The sequence below is a fragment of the Lithobates pipiens genome, unplaced genomic scaffold (genome assembly GCF_037356315.1).
Source record: "Lithobates pipiens isolate NorthernLeopardFrog02 unplaced genomic scaffold, aLitPip1_a1.2 Scaffold_23, whole genome shotgun sequence".
Lineage (NCBI taxonomy): Eukaryota > Metazoa > Chordata > Amphibia > Anura > Ranidae > Lithobates > Lithobates pipiens.
Genome location: NW_027507785.1, coordinates 167,840,766 through 167,862,519, shown reverse-complemented (window position 1 = coordinate 167,862,519; position 21,754 = coordinate 167,840,766). Strand labels below are relative to the sequence as shown.

General features: G+C 42.9%; 1 protein-coding gene across 2 annotated transcripts in view; it reads left to right on the top strand.

Annotated features, from left to right (window-relative positions):
* The window catches only part of UCHL5 (ubiquitin C-terminal hydrolase L5), a 119,448-nt gene that overhangs the window by 22,578 nt on the left and 75,116 nt on the right, over window positions 1-21,754 (top strand). For both annotated transcript variants that reach the window (XM_077452571.1, XM_077452570.1), the window contains exon 3: window positions 15,843-15,948. In XM_077452571.1, the coding sequence (XP_077308697.1) occupies window positions 15,843-15,948 (106 nt within the window). The remainder of the gene's footprint in view (window positions 1-15,842; window positions 15,949-21,754) is intronic.

Here is a 21,754-nt window from a genome sequence, read left to right as displayed (position 1 = left end):
ATGTTCTATCTTAGCCGTCCTTATTGCACCCTTACATTTCTTGCTGCATTCTTTATAAAGTCTGAATGCTGATGATGATCCCTCAACCTCGTATTTTTTTTTTTTGAAGACCTTCTCCTTTTCTTTTATATGCATGTTTTACATTGGAGTTAAACCACCCAGGACTTTTGTTCGCTCTTTTAAATTTATTACCCAATGGGATGCATTGGCTAATGCCCTCATTTAATATGCTCTGGAAGCAAACCCATCTCTCCTCCGTGTTATTTGTTCCTAAGATTTTATCCCAATTTATGCCTTCTAGGAAGGTTTGTAGTTTAGTGAAGTTGGCTCTTTTGAAATTCAGTGTCTTTGTATTCCCCTTATGTTTCCTATATGTGTATAATTGACATGTGATCGCTGTTTCCTAAACTTCGCCGTATTTCCACACCTATGATCAGGTCTGTGCTGTTGGTAATCAGTAGATCCAGTAACACTTTTTATTTCTAGTTGGTGCCTCTACCATCTGACCCATAAAATTGTCTTGCAAGAATTTAGGAAATGGTGAACCTTAGATGAATTTGTGGTTCCCTCCACCCAGTCTGTCTGGATAATTAATATCCCCCATTTTGATAACTTCCCATCCTTGTTGCTAATCCAAATTGTGATAGATCAGTCCCCCCTTCCTCCCTCAGGTTAGGGGACCTATAGTATACTCTCAGTATTATTTTCCCCTTAGCTTCATCCCTATGGAGCTCTACCAATAAGGAATCCACCTCCTCCCTAGCTCCCTTTTAATGGTGTCATCTCTCACATTCACTTGTACGTTGTTCTCAGATATATAGGCATACCCCCCCCCCACTTTTTACCCTCTTTATCATTGCGATAAAGGGTATACCATTGAATGGTTACTAGCCAATCATGAGAGCTGTTTTTTTTTTCCCCACTTCAGTGAAAACTGTCGAGACTTTTTCAACTTTACATTCATTAAGTTTCCTTCTCGGTATCACATCATAGTGTTTTTTTTTTTATTTTATTTTTTTTATATATAATTTACATTTTATTTTTATTATATTCAAAAAAAAAAAGGAAAGAGAATAACATCTCATGCCGTGCAAATACATACATATTTTCACTGTTAATCTTATTTTGCGTTTCTTTTCTATTTTCCTTATATCCCCTCCCCGCCTCCCCATGGTCTGTTGGCCCTCCTTGAATCCATTTTCCTATTATTCCGATAGTGCCTGAATAAAATGTTCCGTCTTTTTGAATGCTCTCCACTTTTCCCAGATTACCCAATATCTTCATTTTATTTTACTGAGATATTCCATATTATTTATATATTCTACTCTCTGTATCCACTCTCTAATGGAGGTTTTTTTTTGGCCTGCAACCAATTTTTAGGTATCAAGGCTTTTGCCGCATTAAGCAAAAACGGAATCAGAGTATTTTTTATTTTTTTTTTCCTAAATTGATTACCGTTTTTTTCTTCTGCCCCCAGAAACGAACACTCCCCCGGGTCACATAATATTTTTTCACCAGTTATTATTTCTATATAGGCTATTATGTTGCGCCAATATTGGGTTACCTCTGGGCATTGCCACCATATATGAAATGTTGTTCCGGGTAATCTGCATTCTCTCCAACATTGATTGGATTTGGAAGGATCTATTCTGTGTAGTTTGTCTGGTGTTAGATGCCATCTCATCAGACATTTATAGTTGACCCCAACTGATGTAGTGTCCGATGTATATTTATGCACTGCGTCGATCATCTGGGTTTCATCTACTTTAATACCCATGTCTTGCTCCCATTTGGCTATCGCTGGTATAGTCCCTTGGCCCTCTATTTCTGACAGAATATCATGTACCGTGACACACTATGTTTTACTATTGTTTTGATATTACAAAGTGTTTCCATTGGCATTAACGTATTTTCATCTCTTATCGGTTTTGGAATACAGTTAATAAAATGTTGAATCTGTAGATATTCCCAATCATTTAAAGTTTGCCAACTATGCTTCCTTATAGGTCTTGTTTTGACAATAACTTACCACCCCTCGTGATGTCTTTTATTTGTAGATTTTTCATTTGTTTCCCTAAGTGCGTGTCATTTCCTGGGATAAAAAAACTCGTGCCCTCAAGTGGGATCAGCGGTGAATTATATACCCATTTGTTTCTCCGGTGAACTACATCCCATATTTTAAGTGTCGTTAAAGTGATTTTGTGAGACCTATTATTAATTACTCTAAATTTAGGTGGAATCCATATATTTTTTTGTAATTGTGAATCGCTACGTGACTCCTCCAATTTTACCCATTTCTTTTTTGTGCCTACATTTGTCCATTCCACCAATCTCGCCAAAGTGATTGCTGTATAATATCTGTAAGTGTCTGGTAATGCCATTCCCCCTTTGTTTTTTTTTCTAATTAATATATTATAGTTTATCCTGGGTTTTTTATTTTGCCATATGAATTTTAAGAACAGTGTTTTTATTATTATTATAAAAAAGCTCTTTGGAATATTGAGCGGGAGCATTTGGAACTTATAAGTAATTTTTGGTAACACCACAATCTTCAACATATTCTACCCGTCCATGTTATTGGGCCGTTTTTTATGTTCCTTAACAATGTCTTAATTTCATTTACCAAAGGAATATAATTAGCTTGATATAGCTCATGAGACGTCTTTGTTATTTTTATTCCTAGGTATGTTATTTCTTTTTTTTTTTTCCCATGTAAAGGGGAATTCTTGTTGCAATTTTTTCTCTTCCCCATTATCTAGGCCTAAGTTCAAAATAACTGTTTTTATTGGGTTTATTTTAAAATTAGTGAGTGCGCCATATTCTTTAATTTCTTTTATTAAGTTAGGTAAGGACGTTCGAGGATTAGTCATATATAGGAGTATGTCGTCCGCATATGCCACCACCTTGTGTACTTCTCCCCCCATTCTAACCCCCTGCTATATTAACATTATTACAAATTTTTGTCAATAGTGGCTCCAAAGCGATCACGTATAGAAGGGGCGAGAGGGGGCATCCTTGCCTTGTCCCATTTAACATATCAAATGAGGACGACATACTCCCATTTACCCCCACTCTAGCTGAAGGACAAGTATACAAATTGTTTATCCATTTCAGCATTTTTGGTCCAAGGCCTGCCTTCTGAAGAGTTTCCATTAAAAAAACTCCAGTCTACTCGATCAAATGCCTTTTCGGCATCGATCGAAATTAGTATCATTGGGGGATTATTTTCCTTTTCTCTACCCATAAGTAACAGAGTCCTAAGGCTATTATCTCGGCCTTCCCTACCGGGCACGAATCCTACTTGATCCCCGTTAATTAATTCTGGCATTAGGTTTTTTATTCTTGTTGCTAGTACTTTTGCATACAATTTAGTGTCCGTGTTCAGTAATGCTATAGGGCGGTAGTTCGAACAGATGGATAAGTCTTTACCGGGTTTTGGGATAACTGTTATATTCGCCAGTAGTGATTCTTTCCTCATCTCCTCCTCTCCTAATTTATTCCAAAATTTACATAGTTCCGGGACCAGTTGGTGCTTAAATTTCTTATAATACCTGATGGTGAAACCGTCTGGTCCCGGGCTTTTCCCATTCGGCGTTTCCTTAATTGCTTTGTAAATTTCGTCTGGCGTAATCGGCTTCTCTAGCCTCTTAGCCGTTTCGTCCGTTATTTTGGGTAAGATTATATCATTTAAGTATTCTTGGATTTTAGTTTTCCTAATCCCCTTCTGTTTTTCTGTCTCTGTTTTCCTAATTAAATATAAGGCGCTATAGTATGACTTAAATGCATTTGCTATCTCCGCTGTTCTAAATTTCATGTCCCCGTGCTCATTTTTAATCTTTTCTATGTAATTTTAAAGCTTTTTTTTTCCCGTGCTAGTCTTGCTAGGTGTTTCCCCGTCTTGTTTCCCCACTTATATCTTTCTTTGGCCACATTTTTATATACTTTACTAGCTTCTTGTTCCATCATATCACTTAATTGTGTACGTTTTTGGATGATCTCTTTATATATTTTTTTGTCTAATTGTCTCTTGTGTTTTTGTTCTAACTCGTGCAGTTCTTTTTTTTTAAATTAATGAGTTTCGTTTCACTTTCTTTTTTTTTCCCTGTAACATTTCTACTGTATCGTTGATGTTGAAATATTGTTCAATCTCTGTTTTTATAATCTCTGTTTCCGCATTTTCTAACAGAGTCTCATTGAGTCTCCAGGTCCCTTTTCTGTGCTCTATTTCTTGTTCTCTTATTTTAACTATCACTGGTGCGTGGTCCGACTGAGTGATGTTTCCTATTTTAGCGTCTATCACGTTTTCCAATAGATCATGTTCGAGAAATATGTAATCCAGTCTTGCGTACATGCCATGGACCGAGGAATAGTACGTGTAGTCTTTTTTTTTTTTTTTTTTTCCAGGTTACATATTCTCCAAGTGTCCACTAGCTGTTGCGCGTGAATTTTCTCTTTTAAAATTCTATTCTGTTTAATTTCCTGTGGGAAACCCTGAGACGTACTATCTATACCGGGGTCCATGGCGAAATTTAAATCCATGGCCAAGATCACTTGGCCCTGTTTATATTTCTCTAGTATGTTTAAAATTCCATTTAGGTATTTTTTTGGGCCCTTATTATGGCAGTAAATATTAGCAAATGTATATCTTTTCCTTGCTACCTATTAAAAATAAGAACCTTCCCTCAGGGTCCACTTTAATTCCTTCTATCTTCCATTTAATATTTTTAGAGAGCCCTATAGCTACTCCTCTAGATCCCTTACTCGGGGAGTCTGCGTAATACCAAGTTGGGAATTTTGGTGTATTTAACCTAATGTTAGCATCTAATGATAAGTGAGATTCCTGTAAAAAGACAATATCCCCGGAATAGCCCTCTAACTCTTTAAGAATGTTAAACCTTTTTTTAGGAGAATTCATTCCTCTGACATTATATGTTATTATCTTAATCTCTGACATTTAAACAGGTCTAAGTTCTTTCTTATTTTGTTTTGTGGATTCGAGCCAACAGATTTACCCTCCCATCTCTCCCCTCCCTCTTTTGATGTAAATATGACCCACTGGTCCCGGACGTTTTATCAGGAACCCCCATGTTCCTTTTGTCACTTAATCCAGGGGTGGAGTTCTGTTCGGCAGTGTCGTAAACCATCCCACCTAATATTTGTGAGGCGGCTAGCCAACATGCCGGACACAACGCGTCCCCCACCATACCTCCTCCTCCCTCTCCGCCCTCCATCCCATTCCCTCCTCCTCCCAGGGGAAAAAAAAAGGGGGGGGGGCTAAGGGAGGATACACCGAAGGGAAGGGGGGAGGACGACGCAGGGAAATATCAAGCACAGAAGAATGGGGTCCACACCCCTGTCTTTATCAATCTTCTCTTTTATTCTCTCCCCTCCACCTCCCCTCTTTAAAAAGAGTTCCCTGCGTCGTCCTCCTCTCTCGCTTTTCCCCTATCCCTCCTCTATGCCCCCAGTACTGGGATATCGAAATTTTTCAAAAGTCTGTTATTTCATCAAGATGTCTCAGCCTGCCCGTTCGACCATTTTTGCTGGCCATTAGGCACGCGGGGAAACCCCAGTTATATTGAACCCCATTCTCAATCAACACTGTTAATAAAGGTTTTAGGGCCCTTCTTCTCTTTAGGGTTTCTTGTGCTAGATCTTGGAATATCTGAATGTCCTTTCCTTCATATTCTAATGGTGAATTATTTCTTATATTTCTCCATATATATTTGTCTTCTTCAATTTGGAATCTAACTATTAGGCGTATCTCGTGACAGTTCCTTAGGTTTCCTTAGTCGGTGTGCCCTTTCAATATTTATTGGGTTAGTTATTTCTTTGTTCAACAGGGGATTACAGATCTTCTTTATTATATCAGTGAGGTCTTCTCTTTGTGATGTTTCTGGGACCCCACGTATTAAGTTTTTTCTTCTTTCTCTATTTTCTTGGTCTTCAGCTTTTATATGCTTGTTCTTTTTGTACTTTTTTTAAGTGTACTATTTCTGCTTCTAAATTCTGTATTTTGTTTGCATCTTTTTCCACCTTTTTTTTTTTTTTTCCATGTCTTCTACCCGCACCAGTATATGTCCTAGATTTTTATGTAATCTTTCCATTTCCAATTTCATGGTGTTTTCTAGGGCAGCAAACATGGAAATTATTTCATTTTTTTGTGGGCAATACTTGGAGGTCTTCCTGTTGGATCAAGTGCGTCTGTGAACTTTCTGTTTCACGCTCTAGTTCTAATATTTGGTCCATTCCCTCTTCCGGCGGTATATCTTGCTCCTGTAAAGAATTATTTTGCTGCTGTTGGTGCTTCCTTTTTTCTTTATCCTTCTTATCCCTTTCCTTTTCCCTTTTATCTTTACTTTCAGCTTGTTTCTCCGTTACTCCTGTTTGCGTAACATATTTATTCATTGCGCCAGGACTAGTTACCAAACTCCGCCGAGGCGATTTTGGGGTGGCTCCTGCCTTCGTTGTTTTTCCTTTCATTTCTCTAAATGCAGCCACGCACTCCAAATGACTTGTAAAAATGAATAATATGAAGAAAAAAAAAGGGGGAAACAGCAATATATGATGCCTATTTAAGGTGTCTCTTTTCCTGGCTATGTCCAGCCTTTCAAACGAAACCGCAAGGGTAGCTACAGAAGTAAGCCTCGGGATATTCAATAATTATAAAAAAAAAAAAAAAAAAAAGAGGAGATCAAACTCAGGGGGTCTCCTTTTTCTTTATCATTTGTTTACAGTTCCATAGTTTCAGTCCGCTGGTACCGGCTTAAAACAGACTCTACTATTACCTCCCGGCCAGTTTTAATCACCACTAAGTAGTGTTTGTGACCGCCAAAGGGTTATGTAGGGTAGTATTGCTATCCAGTGCTAATAATAGGCGACCATAAAAAATCACACAAACTATCAGCTCTCCCTTTGTTTTTTCTCCCTTTCAAATAGTATTTAATTAATAAGGCTTTTTACTTTTATTTTCCATGGGTCTCCAGTTTATCCCAATATAGTTATTTATAGTAACGTCCTCAACTAGTAGGTCTTCACCTCACTGAGAAGGACTTTCACACTACAGTTTTTTCAATACATTTTACTATCTCAATATGTAAATCCACATACCCTTTGATGCTCGCTCTCTCCGGGCGCCTCAGGCTGATACCGCTGGTACACCGACGTCTCCTGGACCTTTAGCGTCCTTTTTTACCTTTGCTGAAATTAGGTGTTTCACGGGGTGCACCTCGGCTCTTCCACCGGCAGGGGGCGTCTGGCGCTGTCGGTTATCCGAGGATCTCCGACCTCGCTCGGAATGCCGGCCCCCTCTGGGGATCCTGGGGACACTGAGAGCCGGCGTCAAAAGCGGCGTCCCCCCACGAGGCTCGCCGCACTCTGTCACGGAGGAGGGTACCCGCATCCACCCACGGAGCGCCCGTTCACCGGGTCTGCTACTTTGTGGTAAGTCAAACAAACGGGAGAGAAGAGGGGGGAGAGCGGGAGTAAGGGGGAGCGGTGGGCGCCTACAGCATGTAAACCGCTGCTAGCGCCAGGGGCAGAGAGGTACGGGAGGCAGCTTCTCAGCCTTGGCGGGAGACACGATGTGCACCTGATAGGTATGGACCCGCTCCATTACCAGTCTCCTCCCCCTCCCAGGATCAATCATGAGAGCTGTTGAACCAGGTCTCTTACATTCCCACAAAATCCAAATCCTCATACAACAGTATTTTTAGTTCACCCATCTTGTCTGGAATATCTTGTCCTAGACCCACCTGGACCAGCCTAGCTTGAGTATAATGCAGGTGGTGTATAAACTTAAATTGTATCAGTAGTTCAGCAGTGCTAATTATGTCCTGAAAACATACCTTAGTTGCTTCTTCCCAGTCCTCTTCAGAAAGCTCACGCATAGACAATAGACATTTGCGATGAGAGTTCTGAAAAAGGTCTGCTCCTACCAGCTAGAGGCGACCATAAAAGGCCGTCCCCAGTTTGGCAATTTCCGGAAATAACAGGAGATCTTCAGTAGACTATTCCGTGAGCTCAATGGTCATAGATCCATATTGTGCCCGGATGGCATGTCTGAGTAAGAGATATTTGAAGAAGAATGTATTGTCCAGATCATTTTTAAGCCTGCGTGAATCAAAGGATAGTAAAGTATGCTCTTTGATTATGTGGGTTAAATGTGTAATACCAAATCAACTTCACCATGTCGAGTCCGGGTGACCAAAGAGCTCAGGGAGGTTGGGGTTCCGCCACAGTAGTCTGTGGCGAAATATCCATAGAAGGCTGTGTCGGTCCCCCCCCCCCCCCTTTCCCTCCAGGCCATAAAACTAACTTCGACACGGGGTGAATCTAGAACCACCCCCATTTTTTTGCTCTATGGACTTCATCCCATAGAGAGGTAGGAGGTTCAAATATGTTCAATAAAAGTGCCGTGGCAGGAGTCATTGGGTCAGAATGTAACCAAGCATGGACATGGGCAAGTTGGAAGGCAAGGAAATCATTTAAGTTTGGGCAAGCCAGGCCGCCCACATCTTTGCCGCCTGTAAGGAGGCTCGGGCTATACAAGGCTGGTGACCATTCCAAACAAAGGAGGAAAGAGTCAATTTTTGCAAAAAACTTTTTAGTGAAAAAGACTGGAGCAGCTCCAAAACAATAGAGAAGTTTTGGTAGAAAAAATCCATTTTGAATATTCATATTGAGTTTCTTCATATTTAGAAATGTCAGGATGTATTTGAATACCTAGGTATTTAAAGGAGGATGTCAATTCAATATGGGACCTTTGCAGATAATAGAAAAGGGGGGCCTATAAGGAAGGCCTGGGATTTTTTTCACATCCCACCTGTAGTCCCGAAGCTGCACTAAACTCCTCCACGACACACATCAATTTATGAAATGAGCTCTCTACCGTCCAAATATATAAGGGCATCATCCACGTAAAGGGCGATCTTCTCCAGTGGACCAGAGCGGATGCCCCCTATCTCTGACGTCTGTCGCACTGCCAGGACCAACGGCTCAATGGCCAGTGCGAACAGGAGTGGAGAGAGAGGGAGGGCACCCTTGCCTGGTACCTCTCCAAGGAAAAATGATTCAGATATGTCCCTGTTTGTGTGGACCCTAGCCTTTGGATCTGCGTAATAATAAACGGGCCCATTGAATAAAATGGGGACCAATACCCACTCGTGCCATAGCTTCCCAAAGAAAGGGGCAGCTCAGTGTCAAAGGCTTTTAACACATCCAGGGATAGGACCAATCCCCTGTGTTTGATGCTTGCTGCACTATGGATATGATGCAAATGCAATCTACGAATATTGTCAAAAGTGCTTCTGCCAGGCATAAAACCGGATTGAGGGTATGAGGGACAGAATGACTGTCTGAATTCTAAGAGCAAGGATCTTGGCTAGAATTTTGGCACCATTATTTAAACGGGATATGAGACTGTAGGACCCACACTGCAGATGGTCTTTGCCAGGTTTGGGTATAACCATTAGACATGTGCATTCGTTTTCGTCCGAATTTCAGCTATTTTCGTTTTCGTTTTGACAAACGATAACGAAAGCACAAAATCCGAAAAACGAAAGATCCGACATAAATAAATGCTTTATTTTCGTTTTCATTGTTACAACAGTTCGATATAGAATAGGAGATTCGACATGACTCTGACAACAATCTGTGTCTATAGAACCTGTGGTCGAATGTGCCTAACCTTGCCTCTATTAGTCCAAGATTAGAGAAAATATTCGACAGAGAAAAAAGATTTGACAGAGAAAAGATTCTGCAAGTTACTGTCCTAAAAAGTGTTTGGAGACCCGGGTCCTGCCCCAGGGGACATGACCATCCGCCGCTGGATAGCAAGAGTGGATTACCGCTGCTGGAATCCTTCTTTTTTTTTATTTTTTATTTTTTTTTAATAAAGGAATTTTTCAAAAGTGTGTGTGTTTTTTATTTAACCATTTTTTACACTTTCTTTGTGAAATGGTAGGGGTACTTTTGTACCCCCTTACCATTGCAAACAGGGGGGGGCTGGGATCTGGGGGTCCCCTTGTTAAAGGGGGCTTCCAGATTCTGATAAGCCCCCCGCAGACCTCCACAACCACCGGCCAGGGTTGTGGGGATGAGGCCCTTGTCCTCATCAACATGGGGACAAGGTGCTTTGAGGGGTCACAGACCCCCAAAGCATCCTCCCAATGTTGAGGGCATGTGGCCTGGTACGGTTCAGGAGGGAGGGGGGGCCGCTCTCTCGTCCCCCCCTCTTTTCCTGCGGCCTGCCAGGTTGCGTGCTTGGATAAAGGGTCTGGTATGGATTTTTAGGGGAACCCCACGTCAATTTTTTTTTTTTTTAATTTGACGCGGGGTTCCCCTTAATATCCATACCAGACCTGAAGGGCCTGGTAATTGAATTTGGGGGACCCCCACGCTTTATTTTTATTTTTTTTTTATCAATGACTTTCAATGAGTGTTCTCTGTATTACGGGAGCCGACAATTCATAATAGCTGCGAGTGATTTTAAAGGACTTTTTTTCCTGCATAAATGACACTTTGTGCAGGGACAGTTCTAAGCACCAGAAACATGCGCCCCTTCACAGGCATACTATAGACAACCCCCCCCTACGAAATTTAAAGGAATATTACACTTTTATTGTTTCACTTTAATCGTTATTAAAATCACTGCTCCCGAAAAAACGGCCTTTTTTAAAACTTTTTTTTGCATTGATACATGTCCCCTGGGGCAGGACCCGGGTCCCCAAACACTTTTTAGCACAGTAACTTGCAAATTAGCCTTTAAAATTAGCACTTTAGATTTTGAACGTTGGAGTCCCATAGACTTTAATAGGGCTCTAAAGTATGCTATATACTAGCTCCGTCGAATCTTCTTTATACATTCGACAGACACCATAAGCCTTCAAAGACAGATTCGACCGTAATTCATGTGGATTTTCGGACGAATGCAATTTTTGAACGAAAAACAAAATAAATAAAAGCGAATTTCGGGAGTAACTAAATAAATTAAGTTTTCGGACGAAAACGAAATTCCGAAACGAAATATTTTACTCTGCACATGTCTAATAACCATTATAAGTGCTTCGTTCATAGAGTCCTGAAGTTTCCCCAGTGTACGAGTCTTGGAACGTCTTAAGGAGTTTAGGAGCCAGTTCTTCTATATGTGTCTTGTACCACTCTGAGCGGAGTCTGTCGAGGCCTGGAGTTTTATTAGTCAGTAACACACATGACTGTGGTTACCTCCTCCAGTGTAATAGGTTTATCCAAGGAAAGCTGCTGGGCGGGTTCAAAGTGTTGAAGTCAAATGATTAAAAAAAAACCCTAGGCAGACCTGTTCTGAAGGGATGGATGTATTGTATAATTTACTGTAAAAGGCTGCAAAGGTATGGTTAATAGAGCATCGGCAGTAGTTGACCCATCTGGAAGTTGAATTTCAGCAATTGAACTATCCTGAAGGTCCGTATGGGCAAGATAAGCTTCCTGGTCAAATCACAAATGTGAGCAGAGAGGTATAGTTGTTGCTTCCTGGTCAAATCCACCATGTGAAGCTGGAGTGCCCGATGAGCAGATCTCTTGTCGCAGAGGAGGGTGTTACCCGAATGACTGGTGTGTACCTCCTCTAACAACTTTTGGAGAGCTTCCTGCGTGGCCTGCCCAGCGGATCTATATCGTTTTAATGTGTGAAATGTATGAGCCCCTGACTACCGCATTAAAGCAGGGCTTGACAAATTTGCTTGGAATCTAGGAGCCAGCTAAAAAAAGTTAGGAGCCAGGTCGGTAACGGCAATCCAGACCTGTCCCTGGCCTGACATGGAGACGAGTGAGGGGAGGATAGCGCGGCCCCCCCACCTGTCTCCATGTCATTGCCCATAGCTCTTAGAGGGACATTTTTATTTTTTTATTTTATTTTTTTTCAAATGACAATTTTTTTTTTTTTTTTTTTTTATTGCATTTTAGTGTAAATTTGAGATCTGAGGTCTCTCTGACCCCAGATCTCATATATTTAAGAGGACCTGTCCTGTTTTTTTCAATTACAAGGGATTTTTACATTCCTTGTAATAGGAATAAAAGTGACAATTTTTTTTTTTTAAAAGCACCGTGAAAAAATAAAAAGTTAAAATAAGAAAAAAAAAATGTTTTAAATGCGCCCTGTCCTGCCAAGCTTGCGTGCAGAAGCGAACGCATACGTGAGTAGCGCCCGCATAGGAAAGCGGTGTTCAAACCACACATGAGGTATCGCTGCGTTCGGTAGAGCGAGAGCAATAATTCTAGCCCTAGACCTCCTCTGTAACCCAAAACGTGCAACCTGTAGAATTTTTTAAACGTCGCCTATGGAGATTTTAAAGGCTAAAAGTTTGTCGCCATTCCATGAGCGGACGCAATTTTGAAGCGTGACATGTTGGGTATCAATTTATTCGGTGTAACATTATTTTTCACAATATAAAAAAATTGGGCCAACTTTACTGTTATATTTAATTAAAAAAAATAAGACTTTTTCCCCGAAAATGCGCTTGTAAGTCCGCTGCACAAATACGGTGTGACAGACAGTATTGCAACGACCACCATTTTATTCTCTAGGTTGTTAGAACTCCTAAACACATATATATATATATATATATATATATATATATATATATATAATATACACATACACACACACACACACACACATTTTTTTTTTTTTTTTATTATTCTAAGTAAAGGTGAGATGGGTGGGCAGTGAAAGCTTCATTAGCATCGCTGGCTGTCATACCAACAGCCACCACTAGATGGCGCCAGATTACAGAACTAAACATAGGACCACAGAAGGCCTCAAAGCCGCGGCCTCAATTACCGGCCGGCGGCGGCGCGGCCCGACACGATCACGCCAGGGGGGGGGGTGGAAGGAGACAGGATACCCCCGCTGTGCTGCCCCAGGCGCCAGATCACAAATTCTAGTCGCCAATGCGATCTGGCGCCCGGGGTTTGTCGAGCCCTGCATTAAAGGCATCCCAGACAGGGCCCCTGGCTGCAGAGTGCGTGTTAAAGGACCAGTAATTGGACATGTGGGCGGAATGGATTCAGAGATTTCCGCCGTGGAGATCCAGAGGGGACTGAGTCTCCAGGTCTAGAACAATGGTCTGCGGCCCACAGTCAAACCCACCTGTATTATAGAGTGGTCAGAGACCGTTTGGGATACGTATGCTATGGACTGGACATGGGGTAAAAAGTTCCCATTGGCCAGGGCATAGTCTATTCCGTGGAGAGTTGCAGAACACCGAGACATTAGGATATTTCCAGCGCTATGTCAACATATCCATAGGCACTGCATCACACACAAAATAATTTAGACTTGGACTGTAAAAGTTTCAACCTATCCGAGGCCGGCTACAACACAAATCCCCAAGGATGAGCATGGGACAGCTAGGTAAGGAGGCAAAATGCACACTGAGATCTGCAGAAAATACTGCAGCCATGACCGGAGGGGGGAGATGGACCTAGACCAAAATAAGGGGAGGGGGTGGGGTTCCATGTATGGCTGTATAATATATGTCCTTTAGGGTCCAGGATGACTTGGTGACACATGAAAGGTAACCCCTTATGGATTAAAATTACAACCCCATGGGCATAGTTAGAATAAAGTAGAGTGTTAGTTATGGGCCACCACAGCATTATTGATGCAGAGACTGCCCTTCTTCCTAGCAGCATTAAGAATAAAGTCCCGGTCCCTGCAATTGAGGAGGCGAATCGCCACAGTACGTTGAAAGTGTCCTTCAGGGAAGGGGCGCCCAGGGACTCGGTGGACGCTCTCCTTCACAAAACTGGATATAGCTGAGTGCGGCCCTATTCTTGCTCAAGCCAGCTTTCAAGGAAGGCTACAGGGTCAGGACCCTCCACCCATTCCTGGAGACCAACCAGACGCAGGTTATTCCTGCGGATATGATTCTCAGGTCCTCAACCTTGTCCTCCATGGTGGCGATCTCACCCCCCCATGTGTATTAAGTTTGGGCAGAATGGGGTTAATAGTGTCATCCTAGATCACTAATGCACTGCTCTGTTTCAGTAACCCGGCCGCGTAATATCTGCATGTCCTGCCGCATGATTGTGAAGTTAATCTCCAGCCCATCCACCTTCCCCATGTGGTCTGCATGGTTTTCCTTAATAATGCGAGGACCTCTGACAGCGTGGGTTCCCTGCTGCTATCCGCAACCGCCGGTTCCGGGGTTGTCTGCGGATGCACAGCTGGAGGGTCTGGGATCTCAGGGAAGGGTGGTGGGAAGGCATCCTGGCTGTCTGCAAAGAGAGCCGGAGTGGAGGCTGGGGATGCGGGGGGCCCATGGCTGGTGTTGCAGGGGCCATCTTGGCAGGAGCTAGTGGTGATGCTCATCTTTTGGCGGGGTTGCTTCTTCCCTCACCGATTTCCCATCCACCAAAACGCCTCTCTAAGGTACACGAGACACCCTGGGTTGATGTGGGCAAAAAGACGTTTTCTGGCTATGGTCGATCAGGATAGAGCAGGATTGTAGAAGGAGAGACTGGAGCTACACAGGAACACGTCCGCTCACATCCTGCACTAGGCCACGCCCCCTTGTTCTAAGGTCTTTAACATGAGAGATGTGTTATGTAATTTAAGACTCCTGAGGTTTTCAGTGCAGCTGAGGCATTGTGGGAAGTTACATGCTGACAATGTAACTTTGGCAGACAGGTACTGTTTTGCACTTATCGAACACATTTTAATAGCATATTTAACAAACCAAGTAAAAAATATTAGGTTACGTTATTAGGGTTCACATACATTTTAAAACAAATCTGTTCTTGCACAAATGTAAAGTATGACCTGGATGTAACCGTGTAATGAAGAGGTCATCCACTAAAAAGTGAGTGACTGAAAGATACTAGTGAGGGAGGCTTACAATAAATCAATGAGCACTATTAACCAAAATTTGCATGTGGGCAAGAGATTTAGCTAAAATAAGATTCTGTTGTCTTAAAGTTCGTTCTCCAAACACCCTTTTTGACATAAGTGAAGTCAAAGTTGCCTGTCATCATTAGCACTCAATCTCTCCTGTGAAACACGGTGATGACCTCAAAATGCTGAGGTCAGATCTTAAGAGTTTCAATTTGTATGCAATCAGGCAGGCCCTTGCACTACATGGTTTTGGTAAATCTATAGGAAATCGGACAGCAAAAGTTGTATAGTCTGTTGTATGGAGTCTTAAAGAGGAGTTCCCGTTTAAAAAAATAAAAATAATTAAAAGTCAGCAGCTACAAATACTGCAGCTGCTGACTTTTAATAATCAGGCACTTACCTGTCCCAGGGTCCAGCGATGCGGTGGAACGAAGCCCTGCTTGCCCCCCCCCCCCCCGCGCTCGTCGGCACTGGCATTGCAACTGTGCGCGTGCGGCGTCATGCGCCGTGAGTGGCCACGCATTTATCTGGGACCTGTCATGGGTCCCAGATGGCTGACAGGAGGAAGGGGGGCAGAGCTGAGCCCTTCCTGTGCCGAAGGGAAGTGATGTCACCAGCCCAGGCACTGAAGGAGATGGACTTTTTTTTTTTTTAGGAATTTTAATCTTTTTTTTTTTTTTTTTTTTTTTTTTTCGTGTGGAACATTACTTTAAAGTCTGTTTCTGTGGATTAGTGTTAAAATAAATAAAATAATCCACAGTGATTTACTTAAAACTACCAACAAAGTTGAAAACTTCCAAGTGATTGTATACTTGTAAAACATTTTCTGTTATAAATGCCTGGAAATTATTTCATTGTTGTTACTACTCTTGTTTTATATGCGTCTTTCAGGATATACTGTTATATTTAAGGTTGTTAATGTTTCAGTGCTGTTTATCTGTAGTTTATACTGTTTCATTATGTGTTGCAGACCAGTGCAAGGTTTGATCTTCCTTTTTAAGTGGCAGCCTGGAGAAGAGCCATCTGGATCTGTAGTACAAGATTCCCGTTTGGATACAATATTTTTTGCAAAACAGGTATTTAAAAAATAAAAATAAAATTAGTATTGGATGTTAGCAGAATTATTGATTTTGTGCCGTCCAGGCTAGTGTGCTAGTTATCAGCAGCGGGTATGTGGAGTGCATAAAATGCAAAGCACTATGCATATTACCATGATGCATGCAGCACTCTAAACCTCAAATCCAACCATGTGTAGTTTTTATATCGGCTAGTTTTTGATAGAACAGCAAATTCAGAACTATGGTATCCAATACCACAACATCTATTCCAGCGATATGTAAATTAGTCTACTGTAAATGCAGCAACTATCACTCAAAACACAGAAAGTGAAGTGCAGCTTTGTGTGTGTGTGTGTGTGTGTGTGTGTGTGTGTGTGTGTGTGTGTGTGTGTGTGTGTGTGTGTGTGTGTGTGTGTGTGTGTGTGTGTGTGTGTGTGTGTGTGTGTGTGGTTTGTTACTCTTTCACCATGACCATTGCCACAGTACTCCTTAGGACCATCTGCTCTCATGCAGAAACAGTTGCTACTCATTCACTCTCTGTTGTGTGGACTAAAGCCCTCTGTCAGGGAGGAACTATGTATGTACACTGTATATATGAGGGCTCCTGTGCTGTATATAGAAAATGGGAAGCAAAGTTCTATCCCAATAGGTGCAGCAAAACTTTGAGTTGGCTCTCATTTAGATATGAATAAGTAAAAAATGGTGTTGCGCTCCTAAATAAAAGTTGAAGTCACGGGAAGTGACGTAACACGTAGGAAACCGGAAGTGACGCCTACACCCGAGCAATACGCTCGCTGGTCTGTTTGCTATGCGCTCTGTCCTCCCCAATCTTTGTGAGTAGTTTGATATTGTTTTAATAAACTTGATAATATTTTAATCTACTACACTATGGTGGACTCTATCTATTCCTTGAGTGTATATGCTGATAGTATCCACGGAGGAATTTGATAGATGACGGTGACGCTAGAGAAGTGTGAAGCCCCCCCTGTCTATCTCCTGAATTCAAGTGTTCCCCATTAAGGCTGGGTTCACACTGCTGCGGGGGGAGATCCGGATGTGATTCGCACCGCAAATCACATACGATCTCCGTAGCGATGCGAGTACAGCCATACAGATAGTATGGCTGAATTCACATCGCTCCCGCAGCAAACTCGCACGGGACCCTTTTTTTGGTCCGCAACAGAATCGGATCGCATGGGGGTTCACACCATGCGATCCGATTCCTGTGCGAGTCGGCAGATCGCACTGCGATATGCGGACGGATCTGGGGGTGTCATTAACATATCATTGACACTCCCAGCCGTCCGCATAGGGCAGTGTGAACTGCCGTCGGGAGTAATGCGATGCGGGAAAACGCCGCGGATTTGCGGCGTTCCCGCATCGCAGCGGTGTGAACCCAGCCTAAAGGCTATTTCGCTGTATACCTTACAGCAGTAAGGTAATTACCTGGTGTGGCCAGCACTAACACGTGAAAATCACCTAAACGGAGAGAGTTGGCTTGGCACTGTGAACACACAACTGCACTATTTTACTTGGTTGTGATTTTCACCATATTATTCACGATTGGACTATCTATGGGTCACCTTGATTAAACCCAATCGGTTTTGAAGTTTTTTTTTGCTATACGCACTTTATCACTCTATATTATGTTTTACCACAGCACTATTGCCGTTGATATTTGAATTGCTTGTATATTACCTTCAAGTCTAATTCTAATATTTTGATATGCTATGCACAGACGCACTTTGTTTTACTTTTTTCTGACATCATTATTTTAGATACATTAAGCACGTCTGCACTTTGTTTTTTTTAGTTTTTTTACACCATTATTTATGCTATTATATTTTTGATACTCCTTTTTTTTAAGATACAGATTGAGTATTTAGTAGCTGCCGAGTTTTATTTAGGAGCGCAACACCATTTTTTACTTATGTATGTACACTAAACTTGAAAGTTAGAAATTTTACATCTAGACCTGGCTTTTGCCCAGAAGGCTTTATTAGCAGGTTGGAAATTGACTGTCATGAGAGCAGTACAGGGGCTGCCATTGCACAAATGCTAATGTCTAGCTGTGGTTGACCTCATACACCCAAATGAGCATGCCTGGGCCCAACAGAATCCATTGAGCATGACAATTGACGTGTGTGCTTGGGGATGGAGAGCTCACTTAGGAGATCTCTGCGCCCAGGGTCCTTGGGACCAAAGTCAGAGCAGGCCCTCTTCCAGGTTTTCAGGGACCTGATCCGGGGGAGGGAAGTACAGGTCTTCTCGCACAATGCCGTGGAAGTGTCCTACTTAAACTGCCAGGGAGGAACAAGGTCCCGGAGGCTAATGCGTTTAAGCCAGGAGATCCTGGGGCAGGCAGAGAGAATTTCAGTGGTCCATATAAGAGGGACCCTCAATATACAGGCGGATTTCCTCAGCAGGCAGCCCATTCATCAGGGAGAATTGTAGCTGAACAGTGAGGTGTTTTCCCTATTGAGCAATTATTTTGGCAGACCGAAGATTGATCTGTTTGCTTGCAGAAAGAACAGGAAGGTCCAGAAGTTCTTCTCTCCCACTAGGGAACAGAGTGCCCAGGGGGTGGACGCCTTAGCCCAGAGCTGGAAGTTCGGCCTGGCATACGCGTTCCCTCCCCTGGTACTCATTCCCCGGTTGTTACACAAGTTGTCTCGCACAGACTGTTGTCTCATTCTAATCGCACCTTGGTGGCCAAGGAGGGCATGGTTCCCCACCTTGGTGAGGTGGTCGATCGCTCCTCCATTGCATCTCCCGTCCAGACCCAATCTCCTCTGTCAGGGACCAGTTCTTCATCCCGACCCAGGATTTCTTTCCATGATGGGCTGGTGCTTGAGAGGGAGTTCCTCAAGTAAGGGCGGTTCGGAGAAGGTGATTGATGCCCTCCTACTAAGTAGGAAGCCAGTCACCAGGCAGATTTATGCTAAGGTTTGGTAGGTCTTCTCTCGTTGGCTTAAGCTAGAGAAGGCACACTCCAAACTATCCCGGCAGTCCTGGACTTCCTTAAGGAAGAGGTTGACCGGGGCTTGGCAGTCAATACTTTTATGGTTCAGGTCACGGCCCTATCACTGTTTTTGGATAGTAGACCCACTCTGAACCCTCTCATTAAATTTTTTATTTTTTTTTTTAGCCAGGGAAAGAGTAACTCCGGTAAAGACAAATAGGTTTCCACCGTGGGACTTGTCCCTGGTACTGGATGCCCTAACTAAAGGGCATTTTGAGCTGGTGGTTCAGATTTCAGTTAAATTCCCTTCCCTTTAAAATGGCCTTCCTTCTGGCAATTATAACAGCCAAGAGGGTTGGTGACTTACAGGCTCTGACAATTAAAGAGCCATTTTTGTTCCTCTTAGAGGATAGGGTAATCCTCAGACAGAATCCTCTGTACCTGCCTAAAGTGACCTCAGATTAAAGTGACCTCCTTTTGTCAGAACCCCAAGAATGAGAGAGAATTTAATTTGCTAGACATCAGATGATGTCTACTTGTCTATCTGGAGAAAGTTAAAGCCTTTAGAAGATCCAACCATCTACTAGTTAGCTTCTGTGGCCAGAGAAAGGGTTTGCAGGCCTCCAAGCCAACTATAGAAAGGGGGATAAAACGGGCTCTATGAATACTCAGGTAAGCCACTCCCAACTCACCTTAAAGCTCACTCGACTAGATCACTGTCGACCTTCTGGGCAGAGAGGGCAGGCGCATCTATTGACCAGATCTGCAGGGCTGCCACATGGACGAGCCAAAACACCTTTCTGAGGCTCTACAGGGTGGAGCTGTTGTCCCCTCAGGACCTGGCATTTGGCAGAAAAGTACTACAGGCCGTGGTCCCACCCTAAGGTAGGCCTGAGCTTCTTGTTCATTGTCTCAGGTGTGCCGTCCTGGAAGATGACTGGAGAAAATTACCAGTTACACTTGCCGGTAAAGGTGTTTCTAGGAAATCTTCCAGGATGGCAGGCCTACAACCCTTATTTGTTGGTGATGTTTAATTTTCACAGAATGTACCTTCTTGCACTGGTGTGGGCTAATACTTTGTCATAACTGAGGGACAGAGGGAAGGGTGGGGCCTTTTAAACTCTGTTGTTGATTGTGTGTCCTGTCAGGTGAGACCAGTCATCTCAGGTGTGCTGTCCTGGAAGATTACCTAGAAACCGTTACCAGTAAGGCTCGGTTCACACAGGGGGCGACACGACTTGCCGTGCCGCGACCCGACAAGTCGCCCCCGTTCTGTACTACGGAACCGTTCTAAGAGGAGCGACTCGAGTCGCTCCGACTTAGAAAAAAGGTTCCCAGTACTACTTTTGGGCGACCTCGCGCGACTTGCATTGACTTCTATACAGAAGTCATTTGCAAGTCGCCGCTGAGGTCGCGGCAGGTCGCGGCGCGGCAAGTCGTGTCGCCCCCTAAGTGTAACTGGTAATTTTACACTTAGCTGCCAGCTGTGCTGTACTTGCCTTCTTGCTGCCGTTTTAGAGCACGTGAATCGCTTTTTCCTTTCTTTAGAAATGTACTCTACGAAAAGGATTTTACAGGTAAGGAAGAAATCTTTCTCCCCCTTCCAATATGTTCCATTCACCTTTTTTTTTTTTTTATTTTTTTTTTTTTTATTTTTTTTTTTTGGAGGCCTCCCCTTTCCTCAGTGAAGAGGCCTATTTTTCAGGAAATATTAGCTCCTGTGCTGTCTCAGGTTTTTGAAATCTCTTCATAGTACTCAAATGAGACATTTTAGTCTACTGCTTCTTGGATTGGAAGGCTCTTTTCAAGATTCCCCCACCCCTCCAAAAATGTATTTCTCTTTGGTTAGGGTACAGCTCTCAGGGTATTTACCAAGGTTCTTCCTCCAATGCCAGTGGTGCTGAGAACTAGGGGCATCTTGGTAATTGCCTCCATCGATTATCTTAGTATCAATGCCCCATCATTCTGAGAATGGCAATGCAATCAAATTCTCTGCAGACCTTGAGGTGGCTGGTAAATGACTAGAAGTTCTCTGTAATTTCACTGCAATAACTGGAAAACTTGGTCTGTTTCCTGGATACAAGGGTGGCATAGGTCTTCCCACCTCCCCCCAGATAACTTGACTGTTAAGATTGCAGGGTAGGATTACTGGGACGCAGTGCAGCATGGTGTGTTTTTTTTTTTTTTTTTTTTTTTTTTTTTTCTTTTCACAAAAGTGAAAGTGGCCCAGGATGTTAGATTCCTCCTTCCTTCATAGGGAACATTTTTACTTAATTCCATGCCACACTCCAGAGGCACATTCTCTCCAGAGGCCTCCCCACTCCCTGTGCAGGAATAGGTCTTCTTTTTTTTAAACCTAATCATCTTTCCTCTGGTAGCTCTAGTTGCTGATGGCGTGTCAGGTTCTAGCCCTTTAGTGGGAGATGCTCACGGTTGATGTGCGCCTCCTTGTTTAGGGAGGAGCTCTTGGCTTCCTGTCAGTACAGGGTTGGTAGATGTATGAGAACTTCAAGGTATCTATTAACATATTGGAGATATGCTGCTCTTTTCTTCCTGGTGAGCTCTGCTGTACAGTAAAGTGCAAGAGGCTGATACTAGGCTGAAGTCAGGTACTTGCACTTCTTACATTTAATGATGTTTTAAGAGAAGTTTGGATTTTTTTTATTTTTTATAAAGAAATCATATTTACCTAGGTGGATGCCGCATCGGTCCCCTGCCCCTTCTAAGACTGAGAACTAAGTGATCAAACACCACAGTTCTCAGTGCTCTGAGCAGAGAGCTGGTGACTGTCGGTCAGCATTTTCTGGTCCGAACTGCACTCCTGTGTACTTGTACTTTAACGACTTGCCAACTGTGCTATAG